This window comes from Physeter macrocephalus, chromosome 16, assembly GCF_002837175.3.
Source record: "Physeter macrocephalus isolate SW-GA chromosome 16, ASM283717v5, whole genome shotgun sequence".
Taxonomy (NCBI): Eukaryota; Metazoa; Chordata; class Mammalia; order Artiodactyla; family Physeteridae; genus Physeter; species Physeter macrocephalus.
The window spans coordinates 49498955-49519447 of NC_041229.1; the positions used below are offsets into that span (position 1 = coordinate 49498955).

Here is a 20493-nt window from a genome sequence, read left to right on the forward strand (position 1 = left end):
ACCCTACTACTAGGTTCATCAGTACCAATTTTCTAGGTTCCATATATATGCGTTAGCATACGGTATTTATTTTTCTCTTTCTGACTTACTTCACTCTGTATGACAGACTCTAGGTCCATCCACCTCACTACAAATAACTCAATTTCGTTCCTTTTTATAGCTGAGTAATATTCCACTGTATATATGTGCTACATCTTCTTTATCCATTCATCTGTCAGTGGACATTTGGGTTGTTTCCATATCCTGGCTATTGTAAATAGTGCTGCAGTGAACATTGTGGTACATATAGCTTTTTGAATTAAGGTTTTCTCAGGGTATATGCCCAGTAGTGGGATTGCTGGGCCATATGGTTGTTCTATTTTTAGTTTTCTAAGGAACTTCCATACTGTTCTCCATAGTGGCTGTATCTATTTACATTCCCACCAACAGTGCAAAAGGGTTCCCTTTCCTCCACACCCTCTCCAGCATTTATTGTTTGTAGATTTTTTGATGATGGCCATTCTGACTGGTGTGACGTGATAGCTCATTGTGGGTTTGATTTGCATTTCTCTAATCATTAGTTGTTCAGGTCTTCTGCCCATTTTTTGATTGGGTTGTTTATTCTTTTGATATTGAGCTGCATGAGCTGCTTGTATATTTTGGAAATTAATCCTTTGTCTGACTTCCTTCTTGAGTGAACCAAAATCTGTCACGTATACAATAAGACAATTTTTTTATACTTCTTCTATTGCTTGTTTGAAGATTAGTAATAAACCATAGCAAATACTAGGTGTGTCTGTGTGTGTGTCTATCTGTCTGTCTGTCCATCTGACTTAGTCTTTGCAACCCGTTTGAGATTTAAGTGATGAACCACTAAAATGGCCTCATAGAAACATTTCTTAAGAAATATGAAAGGGATGAACTTAGAAACCAGTGGGGAAAAGTTAGAACGCTCTAAGCAATTCTTAGAATAGAATATTGAGTTCAGCCTAATATTATTTATGTTTGGGACCCATGTGAGTTCTATCACTTTATGCAGAATTTATTTGCATAGCCTAATCAAATAACCATATATTCTCTGCATGTTACAGTCATTTTGGCATCATCCGATGTACTAGTGTTCCCATAATTAGGCTGGTTAATGCAAAGAAGCCAGGATAAAGTCGGGGCAGAGATGAATATGAATTAGCATTTGCACTTGGATTAAAACTGAGAAAAGCTGAAGTAGCTTGGAGTAGGCATTTTCTCAGTGAGCATCTTTCCACTTGGCAGTTTACCTTATCTGAAGTCTTCCTTGATCTCCTCCCAACAGTTGTATGTTGGGTGCAAGTAGAAACTCTTAGTGGAGCATATTGCTTTCATATCTGAGGTTAGATTTGAAGAATTTTCTTCATCTGTTTCCACTCAAATATTCTACTCTCACACTGAAATAAATATATTCTGAAACTCCATTCTGTAACTATAGAAACCCTGATCTTCAGTGCGTTTCAGCTGGAAACACAAAAGAACTCTAAGTTAAAGAGGAGTATGTTGTTAATTATTGATCTATGAATAGCTTAGATTTCATAAGCCGTTAAGTTTCTGTAGATTCAGGATTTTTTCCTCTCCTTTTTCTTTCCCCATTTTTGCAATTAGAGCTAGCCATATTTAAACAAAAAAAGTGATGCTAAAACAATGCAATGAATATTATTTTAGTTCAACTGTTATTTATTGAGGACTTGCTGTAATACACCGAGTGATATGTAGACTTGCCCTCAAGGAACATACAGCCTTGTATGCGCAACTCAAAAATAAACAAAACACAAGGAAACGAGATAACACCAACATAGACATACAAATAAATGTCGTGGGGCTTAGAGGAAAGAATGATCATGTCTAATTAGAGAGGCTCAAAAAAGAATCAGAAGTACTTAACTTCTCTTACCTCTTTTCAGCCCCATCCTTCAAATAGGCACAAGTCCTGCCAATTTTATGTTATTAATATTTCTCCAACCCTTCCCTCTCCTCCACCTCATTATCACTCCTCATCATTTCTTGCCTGGATTATGGCAGTAGCTTCTAAATAGGCCTCCTGCTTCCCACTGTTCCTTCCCTCCTCCAATCTATCTTCCTCCTCCCCCAGAGTCATTTATTTAAAATGCTAATGTCTATCACTTCTCAGCTTTATAGCCTCTAATAAATCATGAGGATTCCCCAAAGGAAAACCCCATGTCCTCAGAGTAGACGGATACCCTTTATAAGGAGGTCTCACCACCTCTTCAGCCTCATGTCCCTGTGCTGTATATACCCTGTACCAGAATCTTCCTGCAATCTTTAGCTTGGTTATATCCTCGGGTCATGGTACATGTTGTTCCTCCTGTCTGGGAGATTCTCCCTAAACTTTTCCCACTGACAAGCTCTTTCTCAACATTTAAGTCTCACATAAATTGACACCTCCTCCAGGAAGCCCACCCCATTGCTTTCCACCCCCTCCTTATCTTCCTCCAATGAGATAAATGTGCCCATATTGCTACCAGCAATCTTTTGTGCTGCAATATCTGTCTTTTTATCCCTCTGTCCCTGCCAAGAACACATTACTGTGTGTTCATTAAAGTCGTGCTTTTTAATTTTTTTTTTCTTTGTTCCCCAGCACCTTACTTGATACAGGGTAGGCATTCAATAAGTGTTTGATGAATGAATGAAGGTGAAATAATGAAAACTGCAGAGATGGCAGCCGAAGGACATTGGGGCAAAGGAAAAGTTCAAGATTATCTGTAACATGTTTGGTTTTGAGGTGAAGGTAAATAAATACCCCAGTATTCCTAAAGGGAAGGGAACAAAAAGGAAACAAAAAGAGAGAAGGAGATATTAGGAGATGAGAGTTTATTTAGCCTCCTAGGTATTCATCTCTGTGGACTGTGATTTCTTGAAATAGATTTTGATTGATTCAGGCATTTAAATAACAAATATTGGTGTTTTGTTGCTTCCAAATACGTGACTCTCAGTACACGTAAACCAAAAATTGCAAGGAATGTGTTAGCAGCTTAGAGATATCATACAAAGACTTTTTATACTGAACAAAGAAGAGAAATATTTTAAATATTTTAAAACATTTTATTTGAGCTATAGGATAAGAAAGAGGTGTTCTTCATTTGATAAGAAACTTAATCATAAATGCCTTGCCATGTGATAGACTCTTTATTTTCCATTTTCTTTAGGGTGGAAAGAAAGGAACGTGCCCGATTGAAGACAGTGAAGTTTAATGCAAAACCTGGAGTGATTGATTCAAAAGGGGTAGGTACAAAATAATCGAAACCTTAAATTCTCTCGTTTGCCATAGATTTAACTATAATTGACATTTAAGCTGTTGGTAGCAAACAGATTATGGAGCTACTGGACAGTAGAGCACTGTTATGAATGTATTGCTATGCAGTGATGTAATTTCTGATGAAGTAGATTTATGGTAAATAAATATTGGGGGTAAGGCTGCTAGTGGTCAGCAGAAATGATGTGTTATGAAGGTGATGTAATGACTATAGTGAGGAAGAAAAAAAATAGTTTTGATGTTATTTCTTTAATTTTTTTCTTTTAAATTAAATATTCTAGAAGGATAGATTCCATAAAAGATACCTGCTCATCATAAAATATGTCTAGTCCTTTACGTATTATAAAGTCAGGATAGTCATGGAAATATACATATGGATCACCTAAGTGAATACATGGATTGTTGTGACAGACATAGAAAAGAAGAAAGTAAACAAATGAAATTTAGAGTTATGCAACCATCACCACAGTCAATTTTAGAACATTTCATCACCCCATAAAGAAATCTGTAGCTGTCACTTCCCTCTCCCTCAACCCCAGCCCCTCCCCACCCAGCCCTAGGCAACTACTAATCTACTTTGTCTCTATATATTTGCCTATTCTGGATAGTTCATATAAATGGAATTGTACACTATGTGGTCTTTTGTGACTGCTTTTTTCACTTTACATATTGTTCTCAAAGTGCCTCTGTGTTGTAGCATGAATAAATACTTTTTTTCTTTACATTGCCAAACAGTATTCCATTGTATGGATATACCTCATCTAATTTATCCACTCATCAGGTGATGGACATTTGCATTGTTTCCACTTTGGGACTGTTATGGATAATGTTGCTATAAATATTTGTGCACAAATTTTTGTGTAGACATATACTCTTATTTCCATTGGGAATATACCTAGGAGTGGAATTTCTGGGTCATAATGATAGCTCTATATTCAATATTTTGGGGAACTGCCAGACTGTTTTCCAAGGTGGCTATAACATTCTACATTCCCACCATCAGTGTATGAGGGTTCCAGTTTCTCTACATCCTCACCAACACTTGTTATTATATGTCTTTCTGCTTATAGTCATCCTGTTTGGTCTGAAGTGGTATCTCATTGTGGTTGTGATTTTTATTTCCCTAATGACCATTGGTATTGAACATCTTTTCATGTGCTTATTGACCATTTGTATATCTTCCTTGGAGGAATGTCTATTCAGATCCTTTGCCCGTTTTTAAAATCGGGTTCCTTTGTTGTTGTTGAGTTGTAAAAGTTCTTTGTATATTCCAGATATTAATCTCTTATCAAATATATGCTTTCCAAATATTTTCTCCCATTCTATGAGTTGTCTCTCTTGATAGTGCCATTTGATTCACAAAAGTTTTTAATTTTGACAAAGACCAATTTATCTATTTTTTCTTTTGTTACCTGTGTTTTTGGTATTATATCTAAAAAACCAAGGCCATGAAGATTTATGCCCGTATTTTCTTCTAAGAATTTTGTAGTTTTAGCTCTTACATTTAGGTGGTTGATCCATTTTGAATTAGTTTTTGTATACGATATGAAGTAGGGTTGCAATTTCATTCTTTTGCACATGAATTGTATTCTGTTTTATCTTTGGATTGTTCACTGTAAGTGTATAGAAATACAGTTATTGTGTACATCAATCTTATATCCTGCTACCTTGCTGAATCCATTTATTAATTGTAGTAGCTTTTTGGTGGTTTCCTCAGGATTTTCTATCTACAAGATCATGTCATATGTAAAAAGAGAGAGTCTTACTTCTTTCTTTCCAATCTGGATGACTTTTATTTCTTTATCATAACTGATTGCCTTGTCTAGAACTTCCAGTGTTGGATGGAAGTTGCAAAAACAGTCATCCTTGTCTTGTTCCTGACCTTCAGGGGAAAGCATTTAATCTTTCCTATTAAGTATGATGTTAGCTGTGGGTTGTAAAGCTTTTTAAATCTAGTATTTTTAAGTGATAGTATTAGTATCTTATTGCTATATCGTAAAATACCTTTCCCCACCTTCTGCCTTCCTATTCTCTTTCTCTTCATCTCCTTTCCTTTACTTTTCTGTTCTCATAATTTTGCTGTGAGCATCACACAGAACCACAAGTTTAGGTCAATAGATGTCACCATGAAAAACGAGAAGAAAAGCTCAGAAGTTTTGAGCCCTAAACCATAACACTGCCCTTTGTATTTTTAAGTAGAAGTGTCACTGGGCCCAGTCATTGACATAATAATTTACTTTCCCCTAAAACATTCAGGTGAAATGGGAATTTATTTAAACATGGTGTCACTCTTAAAAAAAAAAAAAAAGTGAGGCTGTATGTCATCATGCATGGAGTCCTTTCAAACAAATACTCCTTCTGTACAAAGGGGTAGGATTTTTCATTGATTCTTGGTGAGAATTTAAGGATAGATTTCCTGTTTGTTTCATATATATAGTTGTATATACATCAGAGAATTTTTGTTGAATACCTACCATGTGCCAGACTAAGGATTAGAACTTGTGAAAGATACAAAATGTAACATAGGCCCTTCCCCTCAAGAGCTCCTAACATCAGTTAGAGTCCAGATGTCTTTCTGGTAAGGCCAAAACTTGTGTTGTGTTTTTTTAAATCATATTGCTAAATACAGTTAGGTATGAGCCAATGAATAGAATATAAATTCTAGGACTTGAATGACTGTTGAAGGAGAGTCAGTGATCATGTGAAAAGGGAAACCCTGGACTGAAAGTCATGAGAGTCAGGTAGCCTGGGTTCTGGTTTCAGTTCATTACTAAGTCACCACTGCTCTTTGGACCTCATTAGCAAAATAGCAGCTTTGAACTACATCAGGGATGTCAAACAAGTTTCATCTCCTATGGAAACCGATGAACTGATGGTTTCTAACTAGAATATTGTGTTGACAATGATTCTGAGGCTATATGTAACCTCAGCAGGAGAAAAGTGTTATGATTGATTAGTCATGCCTAGCACAACATTGGGAATTGTTCTCTATTTGAGGTCCCCGGATTCAGTGATTTTTTAAGGTGCCTTCCAGCAATAATTCTCCATGAGCCTGTGAATTAAGAAATAATAAACCAAAGTTTTCTAAGTCCCCATGAGAACAATACATCAATGAGAAGACTCTTGCCCTGAAGTAGAAAGCAAAGGACAATTAAGAGAAAGTGCACTGAAGAAAGGACAGACCAACTCTGTGGACAGTTGGGAAAGTCAGGAGATGCCACTCACTCTGAGCCTTGGACAAGGACTACAGAAATAAGTCATTGTTACAAAGGCCTCAGTCTCTGGGACCCTGGGGTAAACTCAGCATAAACTGAAGAGGAAAACTGTTTGGAATGAGAAAGAGAATGGGATATTTTAAGTAACTTTATCATTAGATGGCATTCACAGAGCATTGTAAGATGTTGGGGATTCAGAGTGAAAGCCATGGTTACTGCCCTGGAGGAACTTAGAATCAATTAGTATGTATAAAGCAGGCTGTGACAAGAGCCTTATTAGTAGTGTGTACAAGAGCTATGGGGATTCAAATGAATGGATGTGGGAATGACCAGAGAGCACTTCGTAGAAGGACTTGGGCTTTAATTGGCCTATCAGTGCTTGAGTTACTTTTCCAGAACTATTCATTAATTTTTAAAAATTGAGTGCTGCACAACACCAGGTACCGTGCTAGGTGCCTTGTAGGGCAGCAAAGTGATTAAAAAGGCAAAGACTTTTTATACTTTTATAAAAAGTATACTTTCATACCACAGAGCTCACAAAGAGAAATATAAGCAGGCGAACAATGGTGATACAATATCACTGATGATCCCCATAAATTTAGGGAGGTAGTCTCTATTTTAAATAGCTTCAAAGATATTTAAATACTTTAATACTTTAAATACTTCAAAGAGAAGGTGATACTTGAACGAGATCTTGAAGTTTGAGTAAGAGTTTGCCACACATAAGAAACAGCATGTACATGAAGGTGGAAACCGTAGGCATATTGGAGTAAGGCCAAGCAGATCAGGGACACCAGATGGAAGGTGTGGATGGTGTGGTGGGAGTTGTAGCTAATGGGGCTGACTGGGAAGATCTGGAAGGTTGGGAAGCTTGTATCGAAAGCCTGACTATGAGCTTTGATGCTTCCTGAGTTTGGAGAGTATCTATGAGGAAATCTGAGGCTCTCCATTACAAAGTGCCCATTTGCTACAAATGAAATGCCCAGGCTTTCTGTCCACTCCATGTGCCTTCACAAAGTCTGTGTCTACACATGCAAAGACAAGTGGACAATTGTGTCAGTAACCCAGATAATTCCAGCCTACCCAGACCCAAGTGGCCATCTGTTTGGATGGATCTCCTTGAGAACTGTCTCAGTGCCCCAGATCTCAATGCACCCAAGCTTTCCTGAGAATGTCAGCTAAATTTCTAATGAGTCTCCATTCAAACTAGCTTCTGGTGAAAACTTAATCACCAACCTTAATTTCTTTCATTGTTCTTCTACCTTTTTTATCAATTTTCTAATCAGCCATTCTATTTTATTTATTGAGACATTTCAGAAATTGTATAATCTTCAGAATCAACCTGTTTTCCATTGAAAAATCAGTGGTATTTAGTGATTTATGCTAAATTTTGTTTTATTTTTATTTAAAAGTCCCTATAATTTAAGGAAGGGAAATATATGTCTGAAAGAGTATGAGAAAACTATTAATATTCTTACTAAATGTCAGCAATGTGCAATGTATAAGGGTTCCCTTTGCATTGTAAATCCTTTCTAAAGTAAGGTAGGCTATAAATAACTAGTCCTATTTAGCCACAGGCTGGTACAAAACAGAAGTGATAGGTATTACTCAAAGTAGTAGGAGTATGCATTGTAGAAACCTAGACAGCTTACACACTTCTCTTAATCACCACAACAAAACTTGAAGGAAAATCATTTATTCCCTCTTTATAGATTTAAAGAAACTGAGGCTTGGAGAGGTGAAGAAATCTGAGCCCATGTCTGATTGATTCCAAAACCCATAATCTGTTTACTATAGCATGCTCTCTCCCTTGTTAAAACCATGTCGCATTTGTGCATTTTAAGAAAAATGAAGAAATAAATTGAATTGGGTTTAGCTGTGTCAAAAACTAACTTCGGCTTAAACTTAAATTCTAAAAGGGGGAAGCTGGTTTCCTCGATGATGTGCATCTTTCTGTACTGAGAACAGTTCTGAAGGGAGCTTGGGGGCCACACACTTTCTCTGTTGTGGTATGCCAGAGTAAAATGAAGTCTTGGAAAACATGTTTCAGTCATTTAATAAACTTTTATTAGGTGCCAATACAAGGCAGCTTGCTGCGCAGTGTGGACCAAGATGAATAAGTCATGGTCACTGCCCTGAAGGAGCAGGGATACTAGGGGAGAAAATGGGTCTCCACAGGGAGGAAGCGATTCATACTAAATCAGAGGGACGGGAAGCTTGCTCTGAAGTTCAGGCTCCCCTGAACTTGATTCTAGCTTGGAAGCTGGGGGGATTTGAATTGGGGAGCCTTGAAAGATTAGTAAAGCTTGCAAGGAATGGGCAGTGGCGTAGGAATAAGATACAGGACACATAGGAAGTAAAACACGGTTTGCTTTCACTTCAAGCAACAGTTGATGAAGAATGGAAACTCAGAACTGGAAAGTAAGACTCAAGTCAGTTCTGGTGCTTTAAATTTTCCAAGAAACTTGTACTTAATCCTGTAGAGAGTGAAGAATTTTAACAGTTGTGACCAAACCCAACCTAGTGATTTCCTCTGGGCTCCACCCTTAATGTACCTGGATTGCTGCCCAAATGTCACTCCCAGGCAGAGCTCCAAACTTACTCATCTTTGTGCCCCTAGCACTTAGCACGGTGTCTACCGGACACATATTGGCTACTTAGTCCACCCTTTTTAGAGGAAAGGTAAGTGAATGATCAAAAGTAGGTTTCCAAGAGATCAGTCTGGCGACCATGGGAAAGACAGATTGGAGGGGAGAGAGACTGATATTGGGAGATGTTGGGATAGGTAAAGCAGTATTGTGGGTACAAGATTCTGAAAATCTGAATTTCAAACAGTGGCAAAGGAAAGGAAAATAGGAAACTGTTGCTAAAGAGATCAGAGAGGACCATCATCCTCGGACATCTGACCTCGTATTCTGTTTCCTTTTCTAAAGCCTTGAGCTCCCTTTCAGAGGGCATGTTGACTGGGAGAAGGGGACATGGGGCAGATGGAGGTATCGGTGATAGGATCATGGCAGTCTCCCTGAATCAAACTGGAGCTAGCATTAAGAAGCCTCAGTTCTGTTTCATATACTCTTGGAAATTCCCATATGGTCATTGGATCCTACTATGTCATTTACAGATGAAGAAACTGAGAATCATTTTTCTGGAACACACAGAGTTAGTAGCAGAGCCTGCCATTGAATCATTTATCAAAAAAGTGACTTGACAGTCAGTGTTTTGTTAGCAAGATAGGAATTATGTTTGCTTCACCAGGGTGAGTTATGAGGATTGCTTTTGTAACAGCTTCAAAGTGACATTTTGAGTTTCAAAGGAAAGGTCATTAAATTTCCCTCAAAAAAAGGGAAACCTTCTTAATAGAGCTAGTTTTTGGGTGGCCAGAGCCCAGTGAAGAGCTCAGATGTCCAGAGTGACCTAGAGATTCAGGAAGGATGGGGTGAAAGGAGAGCCATACTGCTCAGTCCACAGCCATCAGGAAGGCAACATTTCTGCTCAAAGTTCATAAACTCAGGGAAGGCTACCCCTCAGGTTCTTTATTATTACTTCCCTCTTCCAGGCCCTCTACCAGTTTCCCAACTGTTCTTCCTGTCTGTAGCCTTTCTCCTCTGATTCTTTCCCCATACTGCATGCAGGGTGGTTTTAACCAGTCTAACATTTTTACATAAAGAGCCAAGACAAGGTTGTGTCCGGGGAATTCTGCAGTGTCACCAGCGCAGCATGCGAAGAGCTGCTAACTCACTATATTTTCTTTTGAAAGTGATAATCACATTTTTCCAAACCTTGAGCCCCCACGTCCACTGAGAGCCATGTGAGCAGCACACAGATAATTCTCTGGTTAAAGAAATGCTAGTGGCTTCTCTGCAGATGGTTCTCAAAGGGGCCTACAGTTGAGTTTCCTTCACATATAAGGAGGGTCGCTATCTCAATCTTGAAAGACAGCTGAACTCAATGAACATTTTTTACTGAATAAATACATGTGATTTTACTTACTCCCCATAGGGTATTTGTCAAGTTACTAATGAGGGAACTGCTAGTCTGTGGAATGGAATGGAGAATAAATCATGTTCCTTGTACGTTTCCATGCGTATTTATTTCTTGGGTCACCTCCCTCGTAGGTCCAAAAACTACCATTGTTGAAACAACCAAGTTAATCTGCAACCTTATATACTAAATTTAATATAATTAATAACTGACAAAATCTGTCCACTACACACCTACACATTCATTTTTACAGTATGTTTTAGTTTGTTCAGTTCTTCCACCTTAATAATATTTTTTAAACACTTTTTTGTTGTTGTTTTGTATATTTTGACTCGAATGTGTTTGATCAGCCTCATCCCCAGGAGGAAAAATGTACAAAAGTTGTAAATTTCTTTAAATACCTTTGAAATTCAGTGTTATCTTCGTTGCCTAATTAGGCTAAAGCTTTCGCTTCATGAATGTTGGGAAGAATATGGTAAATTGAAACATAATAGATTCACTTGCTCATAGTGTTTCCTCCCCTCTAATGTTTTCAGTTTTTTAACAGACATTTGTTGAGGCCATACTATGTGCCACACACCAATTTAAGCAATGGGAAGTACACCATGAGTAAGACAGGGTTCCAGCCTGTAGGAATCATAAAATGTTCTGTGGAGATAAACATATCAGCAAATGACAAATAGAATCCGCTAAGCGCTGAGTGGGAAGTGAGGCCAAAATACTATTTGAACTCAGACCTGGAATACTTAAGCCTCTCTTGGAGTTCATAGGCAAGTTCCTAGAAGATATAATGTCCCAAATGAGCCTTGAAGGATAAGTAGAATCTAGTGTGAAAGGCTGGAAAGACCTCTGTATTTTGTAGGCAGAGGGGAGGGCATGTAAAGACAGGAAGCAGCCCAGCAGCCCACTGTGTGCAGGGAAGCCAAAGAAGCTTCGTGTTACTTAAATACAAGAGCTTAAGTACAAAGCTGCAAGTGTCAGCCAAGAAGGCAGAGGGGAAGTCAGGACCCAGATTTCGAGGGCAGTGGGGAGGCTTTGGAGGATTTTAGCAAGATTAGATTAGAACTTTAGCAGATCGCTCTCCTGCTGTGTGGAATAAATTTCCAAAAGGAGGCAACCCTACACAGCTGGAGTCCATTTTAAGAATGCAGGTGAGACATGGAGTTAGCCTAACCTAGGACGACAGAGCAGCGACAGAGAGGAAAGAGGAGACCAGAAAATATTTAGGAGGAAAATAAAATGTGTAGCCTGGGGCACCTATATCAGCATCAGCTGAGGCTCTTTATTAAAAAGGGAGATGCCCAGGCTCAAACCCAGCCCTGTGGAGTCAGAATCTCTGGGGATGGAGATAGGAAAGTTGCGTTTTAATAAGCTCCCAGGAAAATTCTATAGGCTTGCTAAAATTTGAGATACACAGGTGTAGCAGAAAGGTTTGATATCACACAGAATAACCAGTTTCTATCAGAATTATCATAATATATCTAAGCCTTAATCACCTGATATGTAAAAATGGAAGTCATATTAAAAGAGATAATATATGTAAAGTACCTAGAAATATTAGTCCCCTACCCCCCCACACACACACACATACACTGTGCTATGGGCAGAGAGGGAGGGAGAGTTGGCCCTACAGCCTTGCCCTACACCTACTGGCACAGGGGTGTTCCTGACTATGTGCTTGCTGACTTTATGACTGGGCAGGAAGGTAGAGGTGGCAGCAGACTAATCTCAGTCTTCCACTCCTGTCCCTGCTCTTGGCTGCAGTCAGGATTGTTTCTGAGTTCTCTACCATGTTGTGTAACTACCTATGGAAAATTCCAGAACAGACTTGATCAGTGCTTACTACATTGGAGAACTGCTGCCTTCTCTTCAGTATGCCGGTTACTCTGAACATCCATAGACTGCCTTTTGTTCTACAGGTTATTTTTATAGGCATTGCTTATTTGCGTCTTATGAAAATTCTTAATATGCCCATTTTATGGATGAGAAAACTGAAGCTTAGAAAGGATGAATAACTTACCCAAGTTCACAGAGCTAGTAAGTGGCAGAGCTGGGCCCTGCATGATGACATATTGTGTGAGCAGAGTAGAATAATTGATTCTTTAAGGCATTTTATGTATGAACTCATTCTAGATGTTATTAGCATAGCTAATTCTATCTATTTAATTAGTGATGCTAAGGCTAAAGTAATATAAATAGGAGATGTATAATTTGTGGTTATATAAATAACAAGTATAGTTTCATCAGATGAGAACACTGACTTTTTGTTCAATTTTCTTCCCGCTATTAATTCAGGGTGTTAAGTATTATAAAGAAAATTTGGCTCAAACCCATTTCTACTTTGGGAGTTATTCATGAATCAATTCTGACTCACTACAGGGCTTCCTTTAACCTGACTCTGTAAGGTAAAAGACCCAGAGTCACACCTCAGAGCTTGCATGTTTCACTTTGCAAAAGTTTTTTTTTTTTTTAATTTATTTATTTGGCTGCGTTGGGTCTTCACTGCTGCACGCGGGCTCTCTCTAGTTACGGCGAGTGGGGGCTACTCTGTTGCAGTGCACGGGCTTCTTATTGCAGTGGCTTCTCTTGTTGCGGAGCACGGGCTCTAGGCGCCTGGGCTTCAGTAGTTGTGGCATACGGGCTCAGTAGTTGTGGCTCGCGTGCTCTTGAGCGCAAGCTCAGTAGTTGGGGTGCACGGGCTTAGTTGCTCCACGGCATGTGGGATCTTCCTGGACCAGGGTTCGAACCCATGTCCCCTGCTTTGGCAGGCGGGTTCTTAACTACTGCACCACCAGGGAAGTCCCTGCAGAAGTTTTTAACTCCTTAAAAGCTAAAACATCAGTACTGAAAGGTAAATATGCAGAAGCTACTGTCCAGTCATCTGACTTCCTCACTATCGTAATTATAGCCAAAGTCTCAACAAGCAAAAACAGTATATCTTGCCTCTTTTCAACTGTACACTGTGTTTATATGTGGGTAGAAAGTCTTTTTTTTTTTTAATGACAGATCATGTAATATCTGAAAACTTTCAGCAACAGCTTCCAGTATGTTCCTAATACTCATTTAAAAATACCTAATTAATTTGCCCTTTTATTTAAAAAAATAGCCTCTGAAATTAGACTGCCTTGGGTTCTATTCTTAGCTATGTGATCTGGAACTAGTAGCTTCTCTTTCTGAGACTCTGATTTTTCAACTGTAATAAAATCTAGAAAGTAGGTTGCAAGTTCCTTGAAGGCAGGGAATGTGATTTATTTAAGGCCTAAAATAGTTCCTGGCACCCAACCAATAATTACTGAATTAAATAATGTGAGAGTAAAGAAGGTGATGTATTAGGAGAAAAGGTATATAAATTAGAGTGTACAGTCTACATGTTTTTTGCTGTAGTTTGTGAATGGAGAACTAGACAATTTACTGTTGGCGTTAAAGGAAGTTTCTCTTAATCTGAGTGTTATTTCCTTTCATTTCAATAAATAGGTTTTGAGTATGCCTTATGTGCAGGAAACTGCTCTGACCACTGAGTGGGGACATGGATAAGTAAGGCCCCACCTATGCCATCCCAGAGCTTACCTTCTAGTACACACACACACACACACACAACAATATAGCATAAGGTGAAAGAGTTTAGTGAGGGGTGTACAGAGTCTTAATGGAGATTCAAAGGAGAGAAGAGAGGGTCAGTCTGAGAGAGCAATTAAGAAATGATTCCAAGAAGAGGTAACATTTTAGCTAAGTCTGTGAGGATTGAGTAAGATTTCAACAACTATAGAATAATTCTAATTTTCACATTTAGAAAATAGTAGAAGCAAAAGTAAAGGAGTAGAGGGTATGTGACAACCAGCAAGTACTATATGACTGGAACAAAGAACACACAGAGGTAGTGGGGGAAGTAAGGTTGGAAATGTAGCTTGAGGTCCAGTGATGGAGGTATTGAGTATTCCATTAAAAAGTTCAAGGAGGCTGTTCTTTGGCTCTGGAACAGAGTAGTGACAGGATTTGTTTGTGAATAAAGACATTGACTCTTGTTGCTGGGAGGATGGGTGACGGGTACCTGGGAGAGACTGGAGTAGTGGGGCACCTTGGGGGAAGGTGCTGGAAGGACTCAGGTCACAGAGGCCTCAGAGATTGAAAGGTCACAGATAGCAATGGTGGTTAGCAGAGAATGTTGAAAATGTTATCCATGAACAAATGGAGGATCCCGAATGAGTTACTAATTGGTAGAGAAAGGGGTAAAGGCAAATCATACAAAGTAACTGCGCCCACGAGGATGACAATGGAAGAGAGCATGAACTTGATAGAACCCAGACTAGAAATTAAAATTGTACACATGCTTTTAGGCCTAGCCTCAGGCAGATATCTTCCTAACACCCCACCTCAAGATGGTTGCCTTACCTTCCAGTGCAAGTCTCCAGCACTAAATAGTTGCTGTGTGCTATTAAAAATCGGCACAGTTTATGTATGATACCGAAATAACCACTGAATTGAACTGAAAACCAACCAGGGCAGATTCAATAAAACTGTCACTAACGTACTTTTTTAAAAAAATGAAACCAATTTTAGACTGATTGCCAGGTTAAAAGCAGAAATGTGTTGTAATGGATCCACTCCAGTTGGATTAAGAAATTCTTCATGGATGCTACGAATAAGTCTTCATATTTACAGAACTCTTTGGTATATTATCCATGTCATAGATGAAGAGGCAGGGACCGAGGATTAAGTGACCTGTCCATAGTGACACAGCCAAGTGCTATCCTTTGGAGGCACATGAAGATCATTTCAGTTACTTAGCAAAAGTTTACAAGGTGTCTTTCATGCCCAGCACTGTGCTAGGGCTTGGGGGAAACAAAGATGCATTAGCCTTTGCTTGCTCTTGGCAAACATTGGATGGTCTGGGAAGGACTGGGATTTCCTTGGAAGTTGGCATTTTTAGTGTATAATATTCCTCTGTAAAATGGGCTAGTAAGAGGGGTGCAGTAAACTTGCTTCATTAAGATGTGAGATAAACTAACAAAAAGAGACATAATATGAAGGATATTTAGTCAAATCAAAATTACACTTTTCAAGAAAAACATCTGTGTGTAGCCCACTTGTTATCTATCTGTCATAATGTAATAAGCGCCATGAATCTCCCACCTAACATGAAGGTATGAAACAATGAAAAGCATTTCATGGCCAAGGATTATGATTTATCAGATTCTGTGCACTTGGGGTCCATTTAGAGAAAAGGGGGAAAAAAAACTCTTTCCAGGAAGCAAGTGCAATTGGTATACATAGGTACCAATGACAAAGTTCAGGGAAACATCCTTTATTTGTTAGTAGTGATAAGGTGTAATGCAAAAAGTTGGTATTCATTTACAGAGTTCTGGGCAATTTGGGTGACACAACTACCAAGTGAGAGTTTTCCCAGTCTCAAATTTATTGCAGGCACTTGTCAGTCTGAGTTAGAGCCTTCCTCACTTGAAAAGGAGCAAAAAGCTTGCAGAGTGCTATTTGCCTTTCGTGTTTTGACAACTTCATGAATATTTGTAAAGATTTTGTTACTACTTGTTGAAACTGGTATTTGGGCATTCTTGATCTGAATGGTTGTTTTTCCTGGAAGGCCCCAAGAAGCCACCGTTTCTCTCTGTAATTGGCTTGTACTCACCTGTCATGAAGAATTAACACCTTAATGAATTTGGAGCACGTGTTCAATGTGAATGACAGAGCTTTTCATTCGTCCTTTATGGAGAAAGCATTCTGTGAACACCTCCCATGGCTGCAGGCCATCGTGGAGGTGGTGTGCTGGGACACAAGCCCAGATTACAGTCAGAAAATAAATACATGAATTTATGATTGCTACTCAGTGCTATTTATGATTGCTTTCATTGCTTTGTTAAAGGTAAGGAGTTCTTTCCCCCAGCTGACCCCCAAGAGTGGATAGAAGTTTTGTGTTTACCCCCTTCTCAGTAATAGGCAGAGCTCACATTTGGTAAATAAAGGATTTGGCTTTGATCAGTAAATGTGATAACTATATAGCTAACATTTACTGAAGGTTATTTATGAGCCAAAAGTTTTGCTAAATAGATTATAAGAATTTTTTTCATTAAATCTTCACAAAAACCCTATGAGGTGAAAACTACATAGTGGCATTTTTTAAAGAAAATAATCCTTCTTGTCCCTGCCCAACCCCAGAGCGTTGACTAAATCCTCCATGATGATGTTCCCTAAATATATAAGCATAAAATTAAGTACAAATATCTTACGCTTATAGCTCTCATCATCTATAAAGTTAAAATAAAGTTACAAATTAAATGCCATATATATTTAGCATTTATTTATATATTGAATATTATAGCAACAAAATTCAAAATCACAACATAAATGTGATTGATGTTGTTTTAGTACTACTAAATCTTCACCTACAATGTAAACATGGTAGTGGCTGCTGTGTGGAAGTTTCTTTTGAGTTGTACCTGCTGCATGTTAGGTGAAGACTCAATTCTCTCACCACTACATTCACTGAAAAACCACTGCGGAGGTCCCAGGCTGGCTGTCACTCCTCCCCGTTTACCCAGCCCCTAGCTCTGACCCCTTGGGAGTTGTTGAATGAATAATTATGGACCTCATTTATCATAATACAGATGCCTTCCGTGGCTGAATCCAAACTTGACAGTTTTCCTTGCCTGCCTTTCTGCAGAACTCAGCTGTACTCCCTTGGCACTGTCTGCACGTATGTGTCCGGGGCAGCACCTCTGCCTAGCCCCCATCCAAGCTGAGCTATGCTATTTTGAATCTACTGTGGACTGAGAAACCCAAGAAATATGCTTTTTTTTTTTCTTTCATTTAATAGTAAGTAGGCTCTTCCCTGTGATGAAAGTGCATAAGACTTTGTTGGGTAGATTTTGTGACTTCTCTGTCAGCCGCAAAATTCTCCTCCTGCAGAATTTATAATCCAAGTACTGGAAGTGGTTGATTAAATGACAAAAGAATGATTTCTTGACTCTATTTGTGATTTCTGCAGAAAAATGTGTACTGTGCATTTAGTGCTCAATTATTCCTTCAATAGAAGTAAACATTCAATAGTATCATGTGTAACAGAGAGGTGCACAGTGCAGGTGAGCTGCCTCTTTGTCTTTCCTGCCACTTCTCTGAGTTCCATCCTGCCCTAAATCCTCTACTCCATCCACAAAGCTTCTTACCATTCCTTAGTCCCACAGAACTGGGGAAGGGTGAAGGGGAGAAGAGAGGTGGCCTTGCATCCCGTTGCTGCCTTTCATCTGCGCAAACTGAGTTTTGCTACTTCCCCACTGGACAATCTCCTACTCATTAAAACCCCTAAAACAGTACCCCAGAGCCTTCTCCAGCCTCCCCAGTGGCCTTGCTCCCTCCATGATGCCCCCACAGCTTGTTGTAAGTAACTCCATCATAACGATTATAACAGTGTAGTAATGATTTGCTTAAACTGTGAGCTCCTCGTTTTCTGTTCCCAATGTTTATTATAGCCACATTATTGCCGAGGGGACACACAATGTAGGTGAAACATCCCACATAACAGTCAGCAAGAGCCAGCCTGAGAGTGTGAGCTTTTGCAATTCCTTTTCCCAGAGCGGGGTGCCATTTTCTAATTTGCACCAGGCACTTTTGCCATTGGAGCCCTGAATATAAAGTTTGGCAAAAACAATAAATGCTTATGGCATAAAAATAACTATGATTTATTGAGCACTTACCATGGCTAAGCTCACACATGCCTGGTTGCATTTACCACTGCAATAGCCTGTGATGGAGGCATTAGTTATGCCACTCCTTTGGAATCTTCAAGTAATGGATATTGCTGTCAAATGTATCTTTTACTAGAGTATGCAGTCTTCAGCCCCTGAAATGAGGATTGAAAATGGGTAAAAAGTAATAATGTTGTTTATTAGATGCTAACTATTTCCTAGGCACTATGCTAAGTGATGCAAGTGTATTTTCTCACAAGTGAAACACAATTGTTACATGAACAGTATGTCCCGACAAGGTGCAAAGATGCCTCCCCTCGAACCAGGTTAGTAGCAGGAGGGAAGGAGAAAAAAAAATGACAGAAATGCACAAGGAAGGGATTAAGGATGATGGCAAAGTTTCTGTTGGATGCTTGGGGAAAAAATTCCTCCCCATGCTCAAGAAACATTCTCTTTGGCTTTAAAGTGACAATCAGTTATAGTGACAGACTCATTGATCCCTGGTGTCTAACACAGAAATAACAATGAACTTGCTGGGATGTGACATGAACATGAATAGGAAAGGGGTGTGTGTGTGTGTAAGAGAGAGAGAAAAGGAGAGAAAACGATGGAGGGAGGGAGAGAGAGGAAGAGATTGTTCTTAAAAGGAAGTGCTGGGGGTTTTGAACGTGTTTTTATTCCCTTGAGGTGTGTATATATGTTTTCATGGTTTTTATCTCTGCACTCTAAAACCTTAGAGGATTTCAAATCTTAGTCAAGTGAAAAATCTGTACTTTTATCAGCTGCCGTTCAAAGTTTAGCAAGCAATGTTCAATTTTTCTCTCCCCAAAGAATGAACCATTGAGAAACCCTTAAGCTACTCACATTCTCTCACATTAGATCTACAATCTGCTCTCCTGACGAGCTCTGCTTGTCTTAGAAAACACAGTCTGCTAGCATATAGCATATGAAATGCACCTTAAAGGAAATATGTAGATGGAAGGTACAGTGTGGGCTAGACGGAAATGCCCAAGACACAGACCACCTCTCCACTCTCCTGCCACAAGACTGAACTCCCAGTGAGAGTCCTAATCCCTGTGACTCATCCTGCTAAAATGGGGCTACAGGCCTAGGGCCCAGAAGTCTCAGCTATAATGGATTTGCCTTCATTTGTAAGGTGTACCCCTCCTTCCATTCAAGCATGAAGTAAGAATTGTTCAATCAGGCACAACCTTACAAAAAATACTATTTATTATTTGTACTTATTGGTTTGCCTGCAGTTACTCCTGAGGCATGAATGCTGCAAGTGACCTTGTGCCCTGGGTCTGGAGGTGACATCAGATTGTGGGAGACAAAGAGCAAACCATCAGTTCTGAAACTCAGTCATCATCCAAGAGAATGAAGCTGAGTACCTCTCCTAGTTGAAGGAGGGAAGAAAAGGAGGGAACAGGCAAGGGGAGGAAGAGGAAAAATCCTCATTGCATAAAGGACCTTCGAGGTCATCTCATTTATCTCCCTGATTGACAGAAGAGGAAGGTGATGCTCAGGGAGGGAAAGTGACTTTCCTAAGCTCATATGGACAGGAGGGGCCGGGGCCAGGAGTCTCTCCTTGGAGTTTCCGTAGTGAGTATAGCCTGAATATTTGCCTGTTGTCTGCCACTAGACAGTAAGCCCCACAAGCAAAGCAAGTTACCTCTCTGAGCCTCACGTGTTACCATTGGTGATAATGATGATGGTGATGGTGAGAAGTAGGGATGGTACAGATGAGGAAAACACATCTTAGAAAGGTTCAATAACTTGCCCCAAGGCCACACAGCTAGTGAGTTGAATCAAACATATTAGCAAGGAAGACTCTTGAAAAGAAAATGTGTCTAGCAGAGAAGTGGTGTGCCTGGGCCCATCTGATGCCAGGACTGGGCTCTTTTTTTTTTTTTTTAACATATTTATTGGAGTATAATTGCTTTACAATGTTGTGTTAGTTTCTGCTGTATAACTAAGTGAATCAGCTTTGCGTATACATATATCCCCTTATCCCCTCCCTCTTGCGGCTCCCTCCCACCCTCCCTATCCCAACCCTCCCTATCCCAACCCTCTAGGTGGTCACAAAACACGGAGCTGATCTCCCTGTGCTATGCGGCTGCTTCCCACTAGCTATTTTACATTTGGTAGTGTATATATATCAATGCCACTCTCTCACTTTGTCCCAGCTTACCCTTCCCCCTCTCCGTTTCCTCAAGTCCATTCTCTACGTCTGTATCTTTATTCCTGTCCTGCCCCTAGGTTCATCAGAACCTTTTTTTTTTTTTAGATTCCATATATATGTGTTAGCATACAGTATTTG

The 20493-nt window shown here is 39.4% G+C and overlaps 1 protein-coding gene across 11 annotated transcripts in view; it reads left to right on the top strand.

Moving 5' to 3' along the window:
- DLG2 (discs large MAGUK scaffold protein 2) overlaps window positions 1-20493 on the top strand; it is a 2147153-nt gene that overhangs the window by 2082889 nt on the left and 43771 nt on the right. For all 11 annotated transcript variants that reach the window (XM_028501170.2, XM_055091363.1, XM_024131657.3 and 8 more), the window contains one exon: window positions 3177-3252. In XM_028501170.2, the coding sequence (XP_028356971.1) occupies window positions 3177-3252 (76 nt within the window). The remainder of the gene's footprint in view (window positions 1-3176; window positions 3253-20493) is intronic.